This window comes from Paralichthys olivaceus, chromosome 6 (genome assembly GCF_024713975.1).
Source record: "Paralichthys olivaceus isolate ysfri-2021 chromosome 6, ASM2471397v2, whole genome shotgun sequence".
Classification (NCBI taxonomy): Eukaryota; Metazoa; Chordata; class Actinopteri; order Pleuronectiformes; family Paralichthyidae; genus Paralichthys; species Paralichthys olivaceus.
In genome coordinates this window covers 8,391,723-8,414,135 of record NC_091098.1, presented here as the reverse complement: position 1 = coordinate 8,414,135, position 22,413 = coordinate 8,391,723, and the positions used below count along the sequence as shown (strand labels likewise).

Here is a 22,413-nt window from a genome sequence, read left to right as displayed (position 1 = left end):
TTGACCTTGTGACCCCCTCTGACCTGGACCCCCCCCCAGCCACTGTGTTTGACCTGCTCCTGGGAGGCCCTGACAGCCATGTAGTTTTTCTTCATTAGCAGACTCACACTGGCCCCTCAGATGCACCCTCCTCCCCTATAACACACACACACACACACATTTTCCCTCACTATTAAAAATAATGCAATCACATAAACTCGAGGGCCCACCCACCGAGGAAGAAAGGTCAATACTGAAAATATGGAGGGTTCAGTAAGTGGAAGTGTGTGTTTGTGTGTTGCAGTGTGTGGTTGTGAAACAGTGGCAGTGAGATTGTTAAAGAGGATTTGGGGAGTCAGTAGGAAAAGCTTGTGATAGGGAACACACATCCATCACCAGGGATGAACAAGAGCCTGTTTATAAACACTCTATACTGGGAATGTCTTAATGAGATGATTCCAGTTTCTTCTAGTGGGGGAGGCAAGGGGATCCTCAAAGGTTGATGGTTCAAATCCCTAGTGCAACTATAGGGCCCCATACTGGGAATATTGATGGTAGATTTGTGTCATATGCACGTTTCCTATCAATGAAATATATGACGACACAAATTGCTTTTGTCCCCTTTAATGTTTCTCCAATTCATTCCCATAAAATGTTCATGAATGATCTCCTTTTTTTCTCACTGACATACTTTTGTCCCAAACAAGAACATTTACAGGAAAAGGCGAAGATCTTTGGTCCGGTTGCTGCATGTCCCACTAAACACACATGAGGAGCAACTGTCTCATGTGAAAGGTTCTGTTTACTTTATGTGTGTGTGTGTGTGTGAGTGAGTGAGTGAGTGTGAGAGAGAGAATGGAGGCTGGTCTGCAGAACATTACAAAAAGTGAGAGTTGGACACCGTGAGAGGACGTCCAGACGCTCGACACCACAGGAAGGCTCATCAGCGGTGAGTCCACAGCCTCTGTTCCTGACTAACACAGCGGAAGATGCTGACTCAAAGATCAGGAGAAAGATGAGTCCTGAACCAATGTTCAACTGGGAGTAACTGATCGAACCAAGAGGCGTTTAAAAAAAGGAATGTTTAACATAACCTTTTGTCATTTGTCTGTTTCAGTATGTTGGTGTGGATCCTCAACACTTAACTGACATTGCGATCTTGGTATTAGGAATTTCAATTAGAAAGGAACCTAAAGACAAAACTGATGAAGAGAAAAGTATCAAATGTTTTTAAAATGACCTCTGTCAAACAGTAACTTTAAAAACAATGTATACTTTAGTATTTAATAATGACATACAAAAAAGAAAACAATCAGACACACAACAACTGCAACATTAACAACTGTCAAACAAATGGACAACTAATAAACCTTATACTATTTATATACCACTTATTTCAAATGCAATTCACACCAGCTGATTATGGTCACAAGAGCTATTGTGAACAACACATTTTACAATCAATCACACATAATCTATATATATTTAAAAGACAAAGAAGAAAATGAGCAAACAATGTTCATTTGAAATTCCAAGCTCTCAATAACCTCGACAGAACAAATTCTGTAAGTGGACATAACTAACACTGGATATTTACATTCCTTCTCATGATAGCCAGATACCCCGTGACTGCACCCACCCGCATATGCTCAGAAATGAACTATGGACTGTACTCACAAAATCCAGAGGCCACTTTAAAGTTAGCGTCAGTTTCCTGCGTGGATCAGTAAACAGTGCGGGCCATTATCGAGCTGCAGCTACCAGCCAGCAGCTCCCTGATAACAGAGCTGGCCACATGGAGACGACGTCCCAAAGGGATTTATGATGTGCTGAATTTATCTCCAGGCTTTGTACTGTGAGTGATTCAGGACTAATGAGTCCAAGAGTTTGAACATGCCACCAGTTTGGTATTTTTCTGGTCTGCACCACAGACGTAGTTGTGTGTTCAAGTTTGGTTTGTGTTGATCGGAAACTGCAGATTTGACTGTTTTCACCGTGTTCACCTCATCGCACTGCATCTCTTTTTAAAGCACGGCCTCTTGGTGCAAAGACAACTCATTTAGGGAACCAGAGTCCAGTTGAAGTAACCGTGCTTTATGTGTATGTGCTCAAAAACCAGTCATCTCCCCCTGGAGCGAGCCCTCGCAGCCGGGCCCATGTCCAACAGCGTGACACTTCCAGAAGATCCATGGCGACATCTGCACGCTCTCAGATATTGTCCCCATCGTTTAGTGTCACTCCCAGTGCTGCTGCCTGCTCTCTGCTCTCCTCCCATTCCTCTGGGGTCAGAGAGAGATGGAGGAACGGCCGATGGCTTGTTTTGCCACATATGTGGTGACAGGTCAGGAGACCTTCGGCTGTTAACTGAGAAACAACAGTAGACTCCAGTGGATTCCTGCCATTCTTCCCAAAACGACTGCCAATCTATCATAGTGGCATTTGTTTGCGATGCACTCATGCTTTACATAGATGATACCCTGCTGTCCATTCTACACAAGTGAATTGCATATATGTGTGTGTGTGTGAGTGTGAAATTCATTTTATATTATTCTTTTTTTTCTGCTTCTGCTGTCTGCTTCTTTCTTAACTATAGTGTCTTGAAGCACAGTTGTCAATGTGAACTGTGGCCACTTGTACCGGTGTACCTTTTGGACATTATCTAAAACACACACACACAATCAGTGCAGCTAGCAATTCCTGTTTTATTTGTCATCACGATCGATTGTTATCACTCAGTTCAGGCTACAGCTCCAGTGACCGTGACTTTGCTTTCCACGGGTCGGCCCTGGTTCCCATAATGAGCCGGTGAAAGGGATGATGTGCGGGTGGGAGGACGCAGTTAATCCTCAGCGAGCATGCTGCATGTCGAACGACCCCGCTCAGAGATGCACGGGCCAGTGTTGAGGTCACTTCTTGGAGCCTCGACTCCTCTCGCTCTTTGCCCGTCCTAGTTAACCGCCTGTGGGGGAGGCCGAGGTCCCCGGGCCCCTTAAATCTCACGACTGTCCAATATTAACAGCAGCACAAACAGACCAGCGGTAAACAAAAGGCAGAGTAAACACACTCCCAAGGCTTGGTGGACAAACGGACAGACACACACACGTATAGAAAACAGCTCATTAGAGGTTTGTTTAACTGGAATTAATATGTGAGAAAATTCAAAAACTTTACAAGCAGCATTTAATGAATGAAATGCTCATAAAAAATATTACAATTCACTTAATGATAAGATATTTTTTTAGGGTACAACTCGTCAGATTCAAATGAAAAAATGTGTCTTTTGCCCAGGACACACACACACACACACACACACACACACACACACACACACACACACACTGCATCCATCCACATTGACTTCATGATCTGTGAAGTCCCTGCCAGGTCCAGCTGTTTGGACCACAGTCCCATCCCTGTCCTTCCTGGGTGTCCCTGCTTTCCCTTTCGTCCCCCCCTGAGGGACGGTTTGAGACCTCCTCCAGCACTTCATCCACCACTGACCAAGAGCCTCAGCTGCACTTTTTCCTCTCTGCTTTTTTAAAAATAGGCTGGGATATCAGGCTGGACAGCTAAGAGACCTGCACGCATCTTGGGGATTAAGGAATGTCTCTGCACTTCCCAGATCCTTCATATCTGTGTGAATGTGTGTGAGTAATTGTCTGTGTGTGTCTGTGTGTGTATGTAAAGAGATAGATCCAGTATTAGTAGCTGAAGAGGGGATCTTGTGTCCAGATGAGAGAGTGGACAGAGTTGGAGATGAGCTTTTCAGCAGGGGGGTTTCTCTCCGCCTCGGATGGTTACTGCTCCAGCGAGCAGCTCCAGTACTACGGTGAGTCCACAGTGACACTTCTCTTTCTTGTGCTTCTTCATTTTATGATTAATATTCCTCCTCCTTCTGTTCTCACTTCTCGTTCTACTTTCTTTTGCTTCTCTAAAAGAAGCTGTGAGGTCAGTGCAGTTACAGAGAATTAATGATGCTCTGTCTTTACTGGAGTGTTGTGATAATACATGTTACTGCCAGATATATTTAAAGTCCACGTTAGAAGTTACAATCACAGTCGTCATTTGAATCTGTCAATTTGAATCTGTCCATTTTTCCAGATATTCTAATAAAATCCTGACTCTAGTTCTCCAATACAACAAATGAACAGAAAACACTAAGCAGCTCAGAGCTTGTTAACTTTTTTACATTTCTGTCAGAGAGCTCACAACTTAGACTCATCTGCATCTAAAAAATTCCAAAGCAAACGTCTCTTTCTAGAATCTGTGTCTCTGTATGTTATGATAAATCTACAGCAGAAACATGTTTGGTTCAAATGAACACTGTTGACAGTTTTCACCTGGGTTATGGGCAATAGAACTGCATATACAAACCAATTATGTACCGCTAGTGTTAAGATAGAAAATACATGTTTTATATATTAATAAAACAGGAATCTGTAATAAATCAGTACTATTTAAAGTGTCGGGACTACTGAAACACTTTATATCCACTCATGTTTTGATGCATTTTATTAACCATTTTCATTCCATACATAACATTTTGTCAAAAATTATTATTATGTAGATTAATATGATCATTTCGAACAGCAGATTTTTCCACTGTTGACTTAAAGAAGCATGAAGTAACTTGTTTACAAAAGAGAATCCGTTTTCAGAAACATTACATTACACTTAGTTTTGCTGCTGCAGCTTCTCGTGACAACACAACCTCACTCGGTTGATGAATGATTGCCAAGCGTTTGTTTTATTACCTTTGAGAACCTCATGTCATGTAGGAAATAGTTTTTGAGCCGACTCGCAGCATTCACAGATGGGAGGATACTGACGTATATCATCAACAAATTCCCCCCTGTTGTCTCCCCTCTTGGCCTTAAGGAGTGGGGTGAGGCGTGGGGGGAGCTATGGGGGGTGGTTTGCGGGTGTTGTTTGGCTTCCTTGCATGCGTGGGATGGAGGGGAGGCCGAGGAGTGTTTAGACAGCATTGGAATGGTTTACAAACAGTGCGAACCACAGCTCTGTCACACGCCGAGGAAGCAAGGACCCCCCCCCCCCCGCCTCCTCCTCCTCCTCCTCCCACCAAATAATTGCTGTCACAGTCTGATGAAGACGGGAAACATCTGGGGAGAAAACCAAAGGGAGGAGACAAAAGACAGGTTAATGAGTCACCGTTACGTGATTATTTACTTACTTGATAAGAGCAGGGGAGTCAATCCATCCAAATCTAAGTACGTTTTTCCATCATAAAAATCTTCTTCCTGTTGAAACGAAAGTATCTGTTGATGAGTCATTTACTGAATTAGTCATTCATGATTGATTAAACGTGACAGTGGCTTGCACAGACATTTTCAAGGCCACTTCGGCATTATGGTTTAGATTATGTTTTATTTTGCCCTAAAGTCACAGTAGAGAATATTTCAGTCATTTCTCCACCGTTATTATAAAAAAATCAAGTTAAACATCATCGAGTAAAGCTGTGAGCTGGTTGTGTCAGTGAAATGAAGGGACACATGAGAGGAGCACAGCAGTTAAGGTGCAGAGCCTCAACTCACAGACTCAGCGCCCACAGCTGACTGTCAAACACAGGCAAATCTTGGAGATGATGAGAGAGCGAGGAAGCTTCATGGAGGGAAAACTATTATTTGGAGTTGCTATGACTTGACCTAGAGGGGGACCTGTTGACTTCTGCACTTTAGTTACAGTAGCAACATTAAGTAATCCATCATTGGTCATTAGGATGATCTAAACCTGAGCTTTGTGACGTTCTAACAGAACGCAGTCTCATGAAAGAGAGGTGTAGAGATACCTTCATTTATTAGATGGGGAGGATCTGAGCAAACACCTCCCTTGAGTTGCATTATGGGAAAAGTTGGATACAGTGTTTTTGAATCTTGACTCAAAGTCATGATTCCCCTGACTTTATGGACATGCATTACCTAATCACATAAGTAAGTTGAGCTTAAAGGTAAAGATGGTGAGATGTTTCTGAAGCACTACTTTTTTTTATTTGTTGAGAAATCCTCTTCACAATCCATCAATAAATACGGTTGTCTGAAAAAAGGTGTCTGTGGCAGATAGTCCGAGATTAGCGAGCGAGTCACAGAAAAGTCGGCTCCTCGTTCATGTGTTTTGGAGGCGTAGCTTTGACAAGAGCGCTGATGGAAAGTGCTGGAATCGGTTGCATTTTTTTTTCAAGTGTAGCATTTCCAGGATTACCAACCGAAGCTTTAAAGCAATTCTTCGACCATTTTCCAGATAATAACTGATTGAGTATTATTATCAACCCTCATCTTCATGTTTTAAACTGTTTTACCCTTTACAGAGACAATTGGGTGGGCTCTCCTTTTACATTACAGATCCCACAGCAGTCCCAGTAGTTCTGGTCCAGCTGTACATTAAAAAGCTGCCAGTGGTCACACATGTTTTCTCAGCAGGACTCAGATGTTTTAATGCCGTCACGACACTCAGTGACCAGTGCAGTCTCAATGACGAGCCCAGGAAAAAAAAAGATGAAAAAACTCTTAAATGGCAGTGGGAGCTCTCAGCTGCATCCTGTTTCTGGACCAGTTCACAAGGTCTCGCTCTGCTCATGGTTTCTTATTGTATCCCCCAAGAGTTATAAACGCACCAAAGTCACACAAGTCAACTCACACCACATTCCTGTCACGCTCTTTGACTTCACATATTAATTCACATTTCTGCCAATGTCTCCCTCCATAGTTGTTTTTTCCTCCTGTAGCTCAGATCAGGACAGGAATCACTGCTACAGAGGGATAATTCCTATACCTCAACTTTCTAAGATGACAGTTATGCACTTGTTCACAGTGGGAGAGGAAGTACTCAAACATTTTACTGAAGTTTAAGTACAAATGAATAGACAGCAATGTACGAGAGTGAAAGTAAAAATACCCCATTCACATTTCTGTGTGAGTAATAGTAAGAACTTTGTACTTTTGAAAACCCCCACAATAAAATGAGATCAGTCTTAAAGGATAACTCTATTCCTTTAAACCAAGCATAATAGTCTGTAATTCTTTTTCCCCTGCCAAGAGCATGTGTTCCTATTGAAGATGTACATTTTTAAAAACAGATCACACACACATATACAGTTTCATTAAAAAAGAAAGAGAAGGCTAAGTATTTTCCTGAAAAACCTGAAAACAGCAGTTTTTTGCAAACGTTAGTCAAACAGAAGTGAATATTATATATTCGGATTATTTTCAGCTGTAGATTAACACTAGCAGTAGGACTGTGTGTGTGGCTTTGACTCAAAAAGGTGGATATACTGTTAAGATCAATTAATTCCTCAATTCATACCTTTGTTTCGTATCCTTTAAAGTGTAGTACAGTGGCTAACTGGAGGCAGTTTGCTCTTATAGAACAAACAGAGGCAGCTAACCTTCTGCTGGAAGTTGACAGTTTTCTCAGAAGTTCAACTTTCATGTTCTTGTCTTTTTAAAGATCAGGTCTTAAATTCTGAACTCTGATGTTTGAATCATCTTCTAACATTTGATTTTGTAAAGGATACAAATCACAAATCTGAACACAAAATATTAACCTCTGCACTGCCACCCTTTCCCATCTCAGACATGCTGGCAGACCCTCTGGGCTACCCCCTGCAGGAACCTGACTTCCAGCTGCTCCCTTACAGCCAACAACAGTACACCTCTGCAAACCTGCCCTTCTCCCTCTACGGCTCTTCGCCCTCCTCTACCTCCTCACCGTCCTCCTCTTCGTCCTCCCAGCTCTGTCATCCCCCGTACCACTACAACTCTCACTGTCTGGAGGTCCCCTGTGACACCGGCCCCGAGCCCTACTGTGCGGGCCTGGGTCATGGGCTCGGAGCAGTCGGGCTGCCTCTCGGGCGGAGGTCGCGGTTGGGGTCGGGAGGGAAGAGCAGAGGTCAGGACGAGCTGTGTGTGGTGTGTGGAGATAAAGCATCGGGGTATCACTACAACGCTCTCACCTGTGAGGGATGCAAAGGTATTCCTCACCTCACCGTCTTTGCCTTTAGAGTCATTTACTCTCAGGTTCAACCTCACCTGGTCCCTCTGTCCTCTTCACCCCAGGTTTCTTCAGGCGTAGTGTCACTAAAAAGGCTGTGTATCACTGTAAGAGTGGGGGGGCGTGTGAGATGGACATGTACATGAGGAGGAAGTGTCAAGACTGCCGGCTGAGGAAATGCCGTGCTGTGGGAATGCTGGCTGAGTGTAAGACTCTTTTTTTCCTACGCTGTGAAACTAACTCATCATCAGATCAGCAGAATCCCTGTCAGTTTAAAAACGAGTTAAAAACTAATTTTTTTTGGTGAATAGTTTTTATATTATTTATAGTTAAACATTTTATTTATTATATTATTCGACGGTTTTCTGGCTTTTGTATGATTGGCTGTCTTTGCACTTAGCACCTTGTAACTCTGGCTTTATAAGACGCTATAGAAATACAGTTTATTATTATTATCACATTGTTGAGCTGCATCAAATCAAAGGTTTAACTGATGGGAGCAAAAGATTGGTGCCAGAAACCAGTACCTCCTGAAACAAAATGTATTTGAATGATTTAACTGATCTGAGAATGTATATATCTCTCCCCAGGCCTTCTGACCGAGGTGCAGTGTCAGTCCAAGCGACTGAGGAAAGGAGGTAAAGGCAGAGGACAGGAGGAAGAGGAGCTGACGGACAGCAGGAGGGTCAGCTCCACCAGCAGACTACCTGGACAGGTGCGGCAGGAACCACTGTGACTGGTTACTTTGTCTGAAAGGATGTAGCTATGGTCGTTACATGATGGTTCAGGAGGTGGCGCTGTTGGTCATTTGTAGCCTGAGCTATCTCAACAGCCAGAGGCATCATTTAGGACACATTCCCATCAGCCTCAGCATTTCTTTATGAATAAGTCTCAAAGGTCCAGTGTGTAAGATTTAGGTGAAAGGGATCTATTGTCAGAAATTCAATGTAGAATAATCCTCATGATGTTTTCAGTAGTTCATTTCATCTAAATAGTATGAATAGTACTTTTCTTTACCCCAGAAAAGGCTCTTTATATTTAAATACTTTATATTTACATTGAGGGGACCCTCTCTACGGTGTCCGTCGTGTTTTTTTACATTAGTCCAGACTGGACAAACTAAACACCTTTTGAGTGATATCAGATTAAAGACATTTGTTTAATCTCATGTTGTGTTAACTTCCATCAGACTCTGTCCGCCAGTTTAACCCAGGAGCAGAAGTACATAGTGGACCGGATGGTGGAGGCCCATCGTCTGTACAGAGCTCAGAGCAGCAGCCACAGCAGGGTAGGTCACAGTGTGGAAACTATAACGCTCCCAAATCAACATCTTTCATGTTGTCCTCATGGTTTCTTGTGTGTTGGTCAGTTGTTCGAGTGGCCTTACACAGAGGAAGTGGAGGGTCTGTCTCATGTCGTGTCACCACACCTGGACAGACTGCTGCAGTTTGCCAGGACAGTACCAGGTACGACGGACAGAAATATGTGACCCTCAAAATCTATTGTATTCTGTTTATTACCCTAACAAGGGTGAGATTCTAACATTTAAAGAAAATAAAGAAGAGTGGATCTGTGAGCTTCATGGAAATAAAAAGCCCTTGTGAAATATAAAACAGTGACCTTTAAATATTAAAAGTTTCAGAAACTTTCATTTTCTACCAAAATATTGATAACAATAGAGAAGACTAACTTTATTCTTTATTTTTTTGTTGTTGTGAATGAATCCCATGAAAAGGTCAAAGCTAACAAGGTGCTATTTTCATGTTATAAATTGCTTCATTCCAAATAGAATTACATGAAATATGAAAATACCACATAAAGAATAATGAATTTATATTATATGTTCTATAAATTTCAAACAGACACATTGTGTTTGAATATTATAAGAATTAGACTCATGCTGAAGGATAAGAAATGCAGTGTATTTGAATGCAGTACCACCTGTTGTCATAACCATTGTGTGTAGTGCATGATGCTAACACTATGTTATATCAGAAGCAGTAAGCTGTGTTGTATTTGTTCCAGGTTTTGAGCTCCTGGATTTTTCCGATCAAAGCTCTCTGTTGTCTGTCTCCTCACTGGAGATCATGTTTCTGCTCTCAGCTCAGCAGTTCTCCAATAATCCCTCAAGCCCGATTCCAGGTAAATACATTGGCAGGAGACAAAAATCTGAAAAGAATCACACCCAAAAATCAAGATTTATGACTTTATGAGTCTCTGAGTCATTTATTTTCTTTGTACTATCAGCCCTGCAGGTTTTCAGTACATCAACACACAACTGGCTGAGAAATGTAGACTCAAAGGAAAACATCCACAGTAGGACGCTGGTCGACTCAGGTAAGTTCAGAAATACACCCACTCAGAAAATAATTTGCAATTTCTAACCCCTGCTCCACACCCCATCCCTCCACAGTTTGGTGCTAATCACTTCAGCAACCTTTCTGCTGACAGACTAATGAAAATGAACATGGCCTTTCCCGTTTGTTTGTGCGAACAGGAAGCAGTGAGGATCTCTTCGGCCCGGTGCTCACCTTCTTCCACAGCATGAAAACTCTGCGGGTGACGGAGGCAGAGTACAGCCTGCTCGCTGCCACAGCTCTGCTCTGCTCAGGTCAGAGCAGGAACGTGTGTTTGGTTTGAATTAATCCAATCAAGTTAGAACATGGACGTTCTCTGTTTAAGTGTAAATAGTCAGTATAAACCTATCTGCAGCTCTCCAGCAGGTTCACATAATCAAATACAAGCCTGAATAATTCACTCAGAATGAGCCTGTAGATTTGATCACAGCTTGAACAGATGAATGTAGCTGTTCAGCAAGTTGAATATATCGAATCAGTGTTAGGATATGGAAACTAAGAGTCAGCGCTCATGTGTCCCTGTCTTACAGACCGGGCATCCCTGCACATCGCCAGCTGTGTTGAGAAAATGCAGGAGCTGATCCTGGACCTGCTGTCCAGGGTGTGTGGGGCCCAGCCTGACGCCACGCGAGGGGGACCACAGCGGTTTGGCTGCCTGCTGGGCAGACTGACGGAGCTCCGCACCCTCCGTCACAATTACCTCCTGCTGACCAGACAGCAGCCTGGACCCTGACGGAGAGACACACCACCTTCTTCACCTCTGGAGAGTTTCATGAGTTAAATGCACTTGATGCTCAGGTCTGAGCTGAGGAATTGGACAAAAAGTGCCTTGGAGGATGTGATATTTTGGAAAAGCTTTCATCTGATATTGATGACATTTTTCACATGATTTCAGTCAAACACTCAATATTGAATTTTAGCACTGAATGTGATCCTGGACTGCTCTAGTTTTTTTGACCAAAGAAATGTTGATAGGTCTTTTCATAATTGTTTTTAGCCGACATACTTCTCACTTTGATAAGTGTGTTTAGAATAGAACAAATATGCAGGGAAGTAATTTTTTTTGGACTGAAATTTCCCTAGAAAAACACAAAACAGCAGTTAAAATATCTCAAAATGTTTTTAATTCAGCATTTATTTCCCAAAAAGGAGGAAATACCGGTTCAGACAAAATATTTGGTGAGCAGGTGAAATATGCAGGTAGTACAAGCTTATAAAGGTGTATTTGTCCATTTGATAAAATGGGGCTCTCAACAATAAATAGACACTTCTGGGGGGTCGTCAGTGAATGATGGCGATTGGTTCTGAGTCAAATCATAAACCAAACGTAAATTAATCTGTTCAAATGTTGGCTGTATGTTTTATTTTTTTAAAACCTCACTCCATTTGTTTAAAATAAAATTTAATTCTCAACTTTTAACCAATATAGCTTTATTTCTATAGTTCTGTCTTCCATAAATAAATTATTTCTCTCTGTATTAAAAAAGAGAATTCAAATATAAAGAACAGTTCATTGTGTTGTATGCTCTCAATGTACACACACGCACGCACGCACAGACACACACTCTTAGTCACGCACACATACACACACAACAAAATTACATTACATCAAACAACCTAAGTACACTGCAGCAAGTCAGGAATTATTTCATCTCCACAAATATACACAGCCTCACTTTGCCCCTCGTGGGCTGATTGAAATACGCAATTTTAAAAACGGAAACGTTAAATTAAAATTGAGTTTCTGATAATACACATACATATGTACACAAAGTGTGCCTTTATAATATACAAGTGTCTTTGTAAAAGGTTAAAATGTAAAAAGCTATTGTATAAAAGATGGCAGTGATCCATTCATTTGTCTTCTGCGGTTCATATAAATATGTCAAATCTCTTTTCTGACAGTTTGATTCCTTGGCAGTAGCATTAACAAAATAGAGGGAACTTCTTCTACATTTGATCCAGACACAGTCTCATCACACAGAGGTGGAGAGAGAAAAAACCTCCACACTCTCAGAGACCTGGGACCTGAAGGTGACTTCACCAGCATCTGGAGCTCCACATCCTCAACACAAGGCAAACACAACCACTCTGCGTCCGACACTAGTGGTTTGGTAATCTACAGTTCAGGATACTGTGCTGCCATGGCAACCTCTTCAGACCACAGTGTGAATATAAATGAAGCCAGCAGTGGGACTCGCCCCTGCCGCTGCTTTCAGACCAAAGATGGATGCATAGTGGCTGACTGTGGGGGTGCACAGGGGGGCTCACTGTCGCCCTCTACAGGAAGTTGGAGGCCACAAAGCCTTGGCTGTGGCTGACTCTGCTCTGGTGGATCATAGCCCGGTCGTATGCCACCTGGACAGACTTGCGGATGCTGGACTTGCGGCCCTCCATTATACGCAGCTTGTCCCCTGTGTCATCTACACCCAAGGGTGTCACCTTTTCACGTGGGAGCCACTGCCTGCAAAAAACCAGAGACACATGCAGACTGTGTTTAGGTAGATTTTTTGAATTGTTTGCAGAGATGTTGAGTAAAATAACTCAACAATGCATGGACGGATTTTCACCAACATACTACCTGGTATCTCAATATGAGTAACCTTTGGAGCTGATTGGTTGGGTACTGGATGTGTGGGAGATGATACCCCTGCTGTACAGAACTGTATAGTTGCAGCTTGAACGCAAAACGCAAAAGCGGTATCTACCAAGTTTATGCCAAATCCTGTCGGCCGAAGATGGAACATTTTATAGATGTTTTTTTAAGCCGGGTGCTGCTGATGGTCACTTTGACAGACTGGTGAGTGTGGCATGGTAGAAAGAGGGAGAGAGATGTCCTCATGTTCTTTTTGATGCCATTCGATTTCAGTGTTTTAAATAAACTGCGGATCCAATGATTTACTTTAGCAACATTAACTATAGGATGTTCACCTGCACACCCAAACTCTATCGGCACATGCAGCTCTCTCTCATAGGGGATGGGTTTAGGCAGGCTGCTCATTTTAATTGAAAATCACCTCTGGTTTTAACTCAGCAGCTCAAGAGTCTTAAACACTGCTATTCAATGATGGTTTGTCTGACACGGTGATAAGAGGAGCACTGTTTGATACTCACCATGTTCGCTTGTTGTCAAAGAAAAGCACCAGGTACAGCCTCTCGTTGGTGTCCTCCTGTCTCTGCTCCCCTAGGAGCAGGACGTCTTTGGGTGGGATGGGGATGGGTACCCCGTTGTGCAGCAGGCCTTCCTCTGGCATCTCTGGGTCAATGATCTGGTACAAACAGACAGTCAAAGAGGGACTTCAGGTTTGTTCTTAGCTTTGTACTCTCACACTGTTGTAACAAAATCTCAGGGAATTGAAGCTGCCTATTTAAAAGCTTCTCCACCTGTTGACAGCCCACATAAGCTGCAGCTTCAGAAGTGATGAAATAGGGGATTACCAGAGCAGGATAGGAGGGATATCCACGACACTTTGCCCAAACCAGATCTAGAGGCTCCAGCTCTGTCTCATCCTCTGATATTTGGCTGAAGTTCCCTGCAAAACAGCAGCAGAGTCATAGAACCATTGGTTTGTTTTCTCAACTTCCAGGAAAATTTGATTGGCTGAATGCAGAGAGGTTCTTTATCTGCACGGATAGGTAATACATGACATACCGACTGGTTTAATGCTCAGACAGAGGAAGCATTCATGCAACCAACCAAAATACAAATATAATTTTCCTATAGATAGGAAGGAAAAAACCCCCAATAAATTTCATTTTCTGTCAAAAACAGAGACATACCAGTGTAATCTGAGTCTCCATTGACTATCTCCATGTAGGGAACTTTGGAAAGAGCCGGTTTCCCGAGGCTTCTTTTGGGCGGCGAGCTGCTGTAAGACAGCACGTGTTATTGTCAGTGTATTGTGTATCATGACTATAGGCAGACAAGCGACGACCACAGGGACACCATGTCTTACATTTCTTTTTGGAGGACAGGGCAGGGGCTGTTCTCGGAGTCAGAGCTGCCGTCTTTATGCTTGTTGAAGCCGTTGGTGAGTCCTGAAATCAAATGACATGAATCTCAGAAAAGCACCTGCAGAAATGACACGACCCAGAGCAAGACTATAGAGAAAATATGTTAAAAAAAAAAAAGAGCCCCATATATATGTGTGTATATATATGTATAATCATAGATAATAAGAGTAGAGGGTAGCTAAGGCATTGTTTGATTTGTTAGGGTTGACTGAAATAGAGAGAAACAAGCTCATTAGCCATTTTCCTCATTTAACAAAAAGGAAAATATAAAAGCTAAATAAAATAGTTTGACATGTTTAGAACATGTAACCAGTGTTTCTTGAATGGCATGGCCCATTAGTCTCTTTGGCTCATACCCTACGCTTCCATCAAGTTTTAAAAATTAAGATCTGTAGTTTTGACTACTCTTGTTTTTTAAAGAATGGGATGACGACATCACAACATTTGTAACTCCACTCCAACCTGTACAGTCCTTTAAATCATTTTGTCTGACATTGTCATTATTTGTGCATTTGTGATATTGACTATTGACACAGTCAACTGGTAGTTCATTTCCGATTCCAAACTGCAACCTGTGTGATCACATCATAGTCAGTGTCTTTAGTGCCAAGAGTAGACGGCTCTGAAACACCAGCCAGAGTTAAGGACCTGAAACCCGAGGTAAAGACGTGTCTAAGTTCAGTAACCATGTTAAACTACTCACCACTTTCCAGTGTATGATTTGGTGTTCTCTCTAGTTCACTATCTGTGCACATGTCTCTACTTGGGGTCCACGGTTCATTCAAGGTGGGGGGTCCTGGGCTCTTCTGTGGTGTTTTGGAAGGAGTGGAAAAAGGTGTGGAGCATGGGGTGCTGGTTGTAGAGTTGGGTGTTGTGGGGCTGTTGCTTGCCTTGTCGTCCTGCAGCCCCTTTCCATTCAGCAAAGGATTTTCTCTGTCTCTGAATAGCTTTGCTCCATTTTTTGCCTTCTTGAACAACACAGAGGTTCGTCGTCCGACTCCCCCAGTGGTGGGCCGTGGGGGGGCACCGGGCTCTGGCAGACCATTGGCCACTGCCTGCCCTTCGCTGTGCAAAACAGGTGGCGACGAAGCTTGCCACTCCTGTGTTTTAGTGCAATTAATGTTCTCTGTGGCGCTGTCTGAAAGGTCACTGTCCATCTTTAGGCGCTTGCAGGGCCAGCTGGGGGACAGCGGTTCCCCTGTGATTGGCCGCAGGGTGGGAGGCTCCAGTGGTGCATCCCCCTGACGTGGAGGAGGAGCCGGCCCTGTAGGTTCCAGTGTTGGTGGTGAAGTGGATTTGAGGTCTTCTGTAAGATGAGAGGAGAAAAATTGAATTCTGTTTGATTCAGCATTGATTTGAAATGAATGCCCATTGAGTATGTAGTGTGATGTGGTGGTGTAGTATTCACACTGGAAAATGATTTACATTTCATTCTTACAGTCTAACCACAGTCCAAAGGGAGTTGAACCATTCTGCAGACATGGAGGACCTTGTCAAGACGAGTGAATCAATAACTTTGCTCTCACAACTTTGAACCAGCAACATGGTAACATGGCAGCATTTTATGACTGAACTGACACAAAACCCAGGTGTTCTGCTGCCCCCTGTACAGTGGCAGGAAACTGCTTGACTGGACTAGCCTGCAGTAAGTGGGATGATATGGCATGACAGTACGTGGCCAATGGAGAGTGGTGAGTCCATGAGTGATGTACTGAAGAGGTGCAGACATAGAGTGCACTGGGAGAGAGGAGTTGTGAGGCAGCCATGGCTAACGAGACTCTGTGGGCCCCTACTTACTAGACTGGAGACAGTGGGGTGGTTGGGGTTGGTGCGTGGGGGGGACCCTGGCTCAATAACCTGAGGACAATGTTTCATTAGCTCATGTTCACAACTGGTCTCATCGTTTAAAAAGTGGCTTTTAAATAAAGGTACATGCATTGGCAATTTCATACTGTAGAACCGTCGGTGCTTTTCATCACCCACCTTTCTCTGAAGACGAAATGCCGTTATCTGCCTTGGTCTCTTTGTCATCGTCTTCCTCCTCGTCGTCATCCTCGTCGTCCTCTTCTTTCAGATGTCCGTTGTGAAGGCTGTGGCGGGGGTGCTGGCCCTGCTTGTAGCGGATGTTGTTGATCTCGCGGCGAAGCAGGCGCATGCGTCGAGTTCGGGCGCCGCTGCATCGCATGGAGGTGACAAAGTCCAGCTTCTCTAGCAGCTCTTTCAGCTGTTCCTCCACTGACATATGGAGCCGGTTGTCAGGATCCAGCACACTGTCAACTGGACGCAAAAGAAATGAGTTAGCCTAACACAACTTTTACATGTACTGTATGTTCCACATAGTATGACAAACTAGAGTTAGAAACTGAATTTTTTTTAACTGAAGCTTAAGCTAGTTGACATGCAGCAGTACAAATGCTAATGTAATTGCAAAAAAGATCCTCAAAATTCAAACACAAAAAGTCACTCCTTAAAGGATAAGCAGTATAGGGAGAGAGAGGGAGAAAGGGAGGGAGGGAAGGAGGAAGGAAGGAATATCTATTACTTCTCTAATCCCACAACATGTCTGCACTACACACACACAACACACACACATGGAATCTAAAGTCACATAGAGCAAGACAGTGACCAGCATCACAGCAATGAAAAAACTGAAGACATGAATGTGATCATATTTTCCTTTAGAGTTCCATCACTGTGGCTTACCATCATCCCAGGTGCAGCTGTAAAAGTCTCTTTTCTGTGGCGACTCTGGGACGTGCATGCCAGTGTCCAGGTCCAGGCCGGTGTTTGTGGCTTGTCGTTGTGCATGGCGGAGTATAGCCCCTCCTAAATCTCGTAGACGCAGTGCTGCCCGGTGAAAGACTGTATCCTTGGAATTGTAGAGGAGGCAGTTGGACACCATAAGGTTGAAGTCAGCCTCCAGGTCAGCCACTGAGCAGTAGACGTGACTGTCCAGCTTCAAGCGCATCATGGAAAAGTCTATGGGCTGACTGATGAACTCCAGATAATCTGGGACCTGAAGATTAAAAATGTATGGTTGAAAATTGGTCTGCTTACTTAACAAGAATTTCCTGTAAATGGTATTATAAACTTATTGCAGGGCCGTGCAGACAGGGAAGTGTGTCATTCTGCACTAAGGAAAGTCCAACATGGCCTGAAATGTAATCTACTGAAATATAACATAGACAAGTGAAATCCAGACTACAGTCTGAAAATGTGTTTGTTCTGTGTGCGAGTCCTCTCCTTCATCTGGTGATAAGAACATAAACCTGTTGAGTTGTTACATTATCTGGAACAATCCTGCGGTTTTCTGTTTAATAACAATGTGCATGTCCTTGAAAAAAATATGAATGTGAATGGAAAAAAAATCTGCGGGCTCTTCTAATCAGCTCTATATAAACTGTGTGCATGTATCTGGTGTAAATGTTGTAACAGTGACATGTCTGACCTCCTTGATGTTGACTGGCTGTGAAAAGATCTGGGCTGTGTCCTTCTCCTGTAGTTGGTCCATAGTGGAGCGGAGCAGCATCAACATTGGGGTCAACTGCATCTCCAAAGCCGCCTGGTGAACTTTGACCTGTGATTGTTAAATGATACATGTGTGATGTCAACATACGTGAAAACCGCATCCATTTCCATTTCTGACAAGTTAAAAGGTTCAAATGAAGAGAAGGAACACTACGTGTTATTTTATGAGGGGCTGTGTGATTTTTACTAATTAATAATATGCAGAGGTCATGAGAACACATTCATATCTACATCAGTCTACAAAGATGTCCATGGACAACCAGAATATCAATTTGAATCTGACATCTGGTCAGATATCAACAGCCACAGATTTACAAAGCTATTAGTGTGTTTTCCTCCTGGCAACGCCTCCAAGAACTTGATGTAGAAGAAGTGCTAAGGAAAGTGAGACCATCCAAACAGCCTTTGTGCATTCATAGACATAAAATAGATAAGCCTGAATGGGGCACCCAGTTAGGGTAAAATTCCTGTGAGCATTTTACAGTCGTCCTTGTTTGTTACCTGTTCTCGTTTCAGTTTCTCCCTCTTGCGGATGAGCTCCACCAGCAGCCTGGCTTTTTCAAGGTCATGCCGAAGCTTCTGCCAATACCTCAGTGCCTCTCTTGCTGCAGAAACTTTCTCATCCACCGGAGGCTACAAAGTACAACATATTTCTTTAGAGATCCACTATATGACTTTTAGCAATGGCTTGGTGAGACAATTACCAAGCACATACACAAAATAACAGCACAAGGAAACTACAGGCCATTCTGTTTCCTACACTGACCTGTTCATTATTCCTTTGTGGTTGGAAGTTAGAGTGCAAACGCCGGACCAGCGGCACACCGTTTCTCGCCTGACGCTTCAGTAACCAGTAGCTGTGCAGCCTTTGCATGAACTGGTTTTTCCTCTGGAAGAGGATTCCTTTGCAGATGATGTTCAACCTGTATAAGTGATGGATAAAGGTTGGTTGTGAGGTTAACATGACTGACAAATGATAAAAACAATCTGTAAATTGTTTTTCAAAAAAGCAAAAAAGTTACTGTTAAATTGTTTATGAGCAACAGAAGCACAACATTTTAGCTTCTTCAAAATAAGAGAATCTGACCTGCTTGTGGGTATCGGATGCACGGTCACTTGTGGTGAAGCAGTTTGTTGAGCTGTTGAGTCTGGGCTCTTCTTCCCTTTCTTTTTGTCTGTTTTGCCATCATCATCAGATTTTCTGCCTTTTTTTGGTGTTGCTGGACCCGCTGTGTAGGCACTCCGTCCTCTACTAGCCCTCCCTCTGCTGCCAACCACTCTTCCTTCACTCTCCTCATCTGATGCAGTTTCTTGTCCAGGAGGTGAATGAGCCTCACAGAATGCCGTCTTCTTAACGGAGAACATGGTCCCGTTGACATTCGTCTCTCGCACAGGATCGATCTTCATAAACAGGCCAGCACGCTGAGCACATGTGACATGAAATGCAGTGTAGCAGTTGGCCTTGTGGCACTGAATAGATGCACCACGGCCCTTCTGCTTGCACAGGTAGCAGGTCAATTTCCAGCGTGCTGGGGGAATGTTACTGACCCCTTCCACTGGCTCCAGAAACACTGTGTTGGCAAAACAGACTTCAGGGATCCAGATGGCACAGACCACATGCGCCCAGCGGCCATCACTCGTTTGCTTGAAGGCGCCACCACGGTTTGGACACAGAACACAGTCAACAGGTCTCTGAGGGGATTGGAGGCAGCAGCGGCACAGCCACTGGCCCTCTGGGATATAGGGAACTCCGTAACACTCCTGGTGCACAGCCAGGTTGCAGGAGTCACAGAAGAGGATGACGTTGCTGTTGAGGCACTCGTCATCCAGGCATACGCAGCAGAAGGCATCATCGTCATCAGTACTCTGACAGGGCGCCCGGCTGCGGGCTTCCTGGTACGCTTCCTCCTCCATCCGGTCCACCAGCAGCTCGAAGGTGTCTTGTGAGACAGCCGAGTTACTCTCTGACGTCCGGCCAGCATTGACCATCTCCAGCCAGGCAGTGTCCTCTTCGTCCATATCATATTCTGCCTCAGCTTCCTGCTCCTCAGCTGAGCGTTCCATGTAACGGTAATATGCTGTGGGCAGAGGAGCTGCCTCGACCGGTGTAAAGGTTTCTAGCACACGAAACGTAGGCTCGGGGAGCGTATTGTGGTGATGGTGGGTTGTATGTTGCTTTTCAGGTGTTTGGGGATGAGAATTGGAGCAGTGGTTCTTAGAAGGAGGGGGCGATTTGATAGTGGGGCATTTGGAGTCTTTTCTACGGCCTCGGGGTGTGATTACTTTGCGGACTGTTTGGGCACTGCTGGCGGGAGGTGATGACAGCTCACTGTTCTCCTTGTTACTGTTACACTCACTAATGTCCTGAGCCATCATCTCATCTTCAGTAATGACCTCCAGGGGGTCATGTATAGAAATGCGGTGAAGCCTACCATCCAGTTCCACTTCCACCACCTTCTGGGACTGGGCATAGGTCAGGGTTTCTCGGCTTGGAGATGCTTTGAGGCTGTAAGGGGACGGAGATCGCTGTCGGGCACCCCCACGCCCACGCCCACGCCCACCCCCACCAACAGTCCCATTGGACTTCTTCACATCTCCTTCACCACCTCCGGCCACCTGGCCTTTTCGACGTGGCTTCCTCATTGGCCACTGATTACACTTTCCCTTCTGTTGGTTAAATAGAAAATAAGACAATTAATAATAAGTTATACATAATATATAATGTATATCTCACAAAATTGATCATTTGATGATGCTACCAAATAATATGAAAAATATTATTATGCCATTATTTTCCCTTTTAAACTATCACTGATATCACATTCAGTAAACTTTGGCTGTGGCTTACATGTCATGGACGAACAGTGTAATTTTCAGGGCGCTTAAGAGTACAGACAGCAATATCTAACCAGACCTCTGAAGTGGCATTTGAAGCTGAATATACATGGATTATTATTTTTTTGTATTAAAGCAAAACTATAGGAAATCATCAAACATAAATCTGTATTTATTCTCTGTTGCTTCGACTTTTCTTGTGATCATTGTATTATATTTTTAAAAAAACTAAGCTAACTTGTTAAGCCTTACAACTAAAACCAAAATGACAAACATGCTAAGTCAATCTTAAAGTGTCATGCATTGTAGTGTACTGTTCATTGTTATTAGGCAGGGCTATCACATGCAGTGTAAACATTCCTTCACACAACACTCAATGCCATTACTATACACATCATTACTAACTATGTTGCCAGTGAATCAGCTGCCTCTTGCTCTTCACCGTCCACACACGAGTAAATAAGAAAAACTGTGTGTAGTTTATTACAGAGACTTTTGATTATTTTCGACTTTATCTCATTAACTGTTGACAACTACTCTCAGGGCTAACCACAACACAGCGGGGACATCCAATCAGCTCTCAGGAACGCTTGACTGATCCACAGCAGAGCCAATCAGCATCAAGAACAGCACGGTCTCAGCAGATCAGTGTCCTTATTTCGAGAGTAAAATGTCAGCCATATTTACAGTTTTAAAACGCTGCAAAAGGCTCTTCTACAGTTTGAATCCAACTGTTAACATGTCACGTTGAAGTGTCTTGTCCACATGGTTTGAGAAAGGCGCAGTATTTTGACACTTTTCCGGGAATCTGACATAAAAGTGAAGATATCAGCTAGCTAGCCTGCTAACTTTAACACTGACAGTACTGACGACTGCTAATTTTACAACGTTGACAAGACGAAGAAGAAACTCGTATCAGTGCGGATTAACATTGAGCACATAGTTTAAACCCACTTCACTAGAAAAGATATCAAACACAAGCGATCTTACCTATTATTGCGACGGACTGACCCACGGAGCTCGTCAGCCGGCGGTGCGAAGCCGCCTCTACAGTAATGGTTGCCCAGCCAGCCGCTTCACTGGCTGCACTCTGGAAGCTAACAGCTAACAGCGTTAGCCTGCTACACTCCGCTGGTACAGCCGGTATATTTCGTCATTTTATAACGCATCCGTTTCTTCACAACACGGCGCCTGGGAGGCAAGAGGTCAACCCCGGATATGTTTCGAGAACACGGGCGGGTTTTCTGCATCAATAACCCGAGAAACAACTTACTGTCGACCCAATTTTACGAGGGGCAGAAATACTTGCCTCCCTAAGCTAGCTGGCTAGCTGGTTAGCTGTTTGGAGCCCAGAGTGAGTTCTACATGGATGTTAGCCAAAGAGAGAACACGGGACATCCGCACACCGCTTTCAAAATAAAAGCCCCACTGTCGTATACTGTATTTCAGTGACTACGTTTAACGGGAGGCTGATTTAAATCACATCTAGCAAACGATACAGTTTTCTATTACCATTCAGTCCATGTGTAGTAGTTTTCAATACACATGGTGTAATGTAGGAAACGTTAGATGAGCACTATTTTGGTATTTTGGGGGCTGCAAAATACAGCTATACAGTTTTTATTTATTTATTTTATATGAGTTTTGACTGACTTACCCATATTTAACATACCTAATTTTCAATGTTTTTAACTCT

The 22,413-nt window shown here is 43.5% G+C and overlaps 2 protein-coding genes across 3 annotated transcripts; one reads left to right on the top strand and one right to left on the bottom strand.

Moving 5' to 3' along the window:
- The first annotated feature begins 812 nt into the window (after positions 1 to 812).
- On the top strand, positions 813 to 11,843 carry nr1h5 (nuclear receptor subfamily 1, group H, member 5). Its single transcript, XM_069527485.1, has 11 exons — positions 813 to 928; positions 3,667 to 3,808; positions 7,567 to 7,962; positions 8,049 to 8,189; positions 8,574 to 8,698; positions 9,173 to 9,271; positions 9,353 to 9,449; positions 10,009 to 10,125; positions 10,231 to 10,320; positions 10,481 to 10,594; positions 10,871 to 11,843. The coding sequence occupies exons 2-11, from the start codon at positions 3,712 to 3,714 to the stop codon at positions 11,071 to 11,073; spliced, it is 1,479 nt and encodes a 492-aa protein (XP_069383586.1). The 5' UTR covers positions 813 to 928; positions 3,667 to 3,711; the 3' UTR covers positions 11,074 to 11,843.
- On the bottom strand, positions 11,442 to 22,106 carry brpf3b (bromodomain and PHD finger containing, 3b). Of its 2 annotated transcripts, none has more exons than XM_020089112.2 (13): positions 21,708 to 22,106; positions 18,970 to 20,549; positions 18,649 to 18,805; positions 18,384 to 18,515; positions 17,803 to 17,931; positions 17,058 to 17,370; positions 16,338 to 16,631; positions 15,058 to 15,660; positions 14,297 to 14,378; positions 14,121 to 14,209; positions 13,779 to 13,873; positions 13,455 to 13,609; positions 11,442 to 12,804 (listed from the first exon to the last, which is right to left on the bottom strand). In XM_020089112.2, exons 2-13 carry the CDS (start codon positions 20,523 to 20,525, stop codon positions 12,621 to 12,623), a joined length of 3,789 nt encoding a protein of 1,262 aa, XP_019944671.2. In that variant the 5' UTR covers positions 20,526 to 20,549; positions 21,708 to 22,106; the 3' UTR covers positions 11,442 to 12,620. The 2 variants fall into 2 exon arrangements, with proteins under 2 accessions (XP_019944671.2, XP_019944672.2); XM_020089113.2 differs by having other exon boundaries at positions 14,121 to 14,206.
- Positions 22,107 to 22,413: the final 307 nt, after the last annotated feature.

Bases quoted from the DNA above. Each gene is read 5' to 3' on its own strand.
- nr1h5 (XM_069527485.1), top strand. From the start codon at position 3,712: ATGAGAGAGTGGACAGAGTTGGAGATGAGCTTTTCAGCAGGGGGGTTT. The intron at 9,272-9,352 runs GTAGGTCACAGT...TGTGTTGGTCAG, and splicing joins AGAGCAGCAGCCACAGCAGG to TTGTTCGAGTGGCCTTACAC. The intron at 10,321-10,480 runs GTAAGTTCAGAA...TTGTGCGAACAG, and splicing joins TAGGACGCTGGTCGACTCAG to GAAGCAGTGAGGATCTCTTC.
- brpf3b (XM_020089112.2), bottom strand. From the start codon at position 20,525: ATGAGGAAGCCACGTCGAAAAGGCCAGGTGGCCGGAGGTGGTGAAGGA. The intron at 17,932-18,383 runs GTAACAAACAAG...TAACAATCACAG, and splicing joins AGAAACTGAAACGAGAACAG to GTCAAAGTTCACCAGGCGGC. The intron at 13,610-13,778 runs GTAATCCCCTAT...TGTTTGTACCAG, and splicing joins ATCCCTCCTATCCTGCTCTG to ATCATTGACCCAGAGATGCC.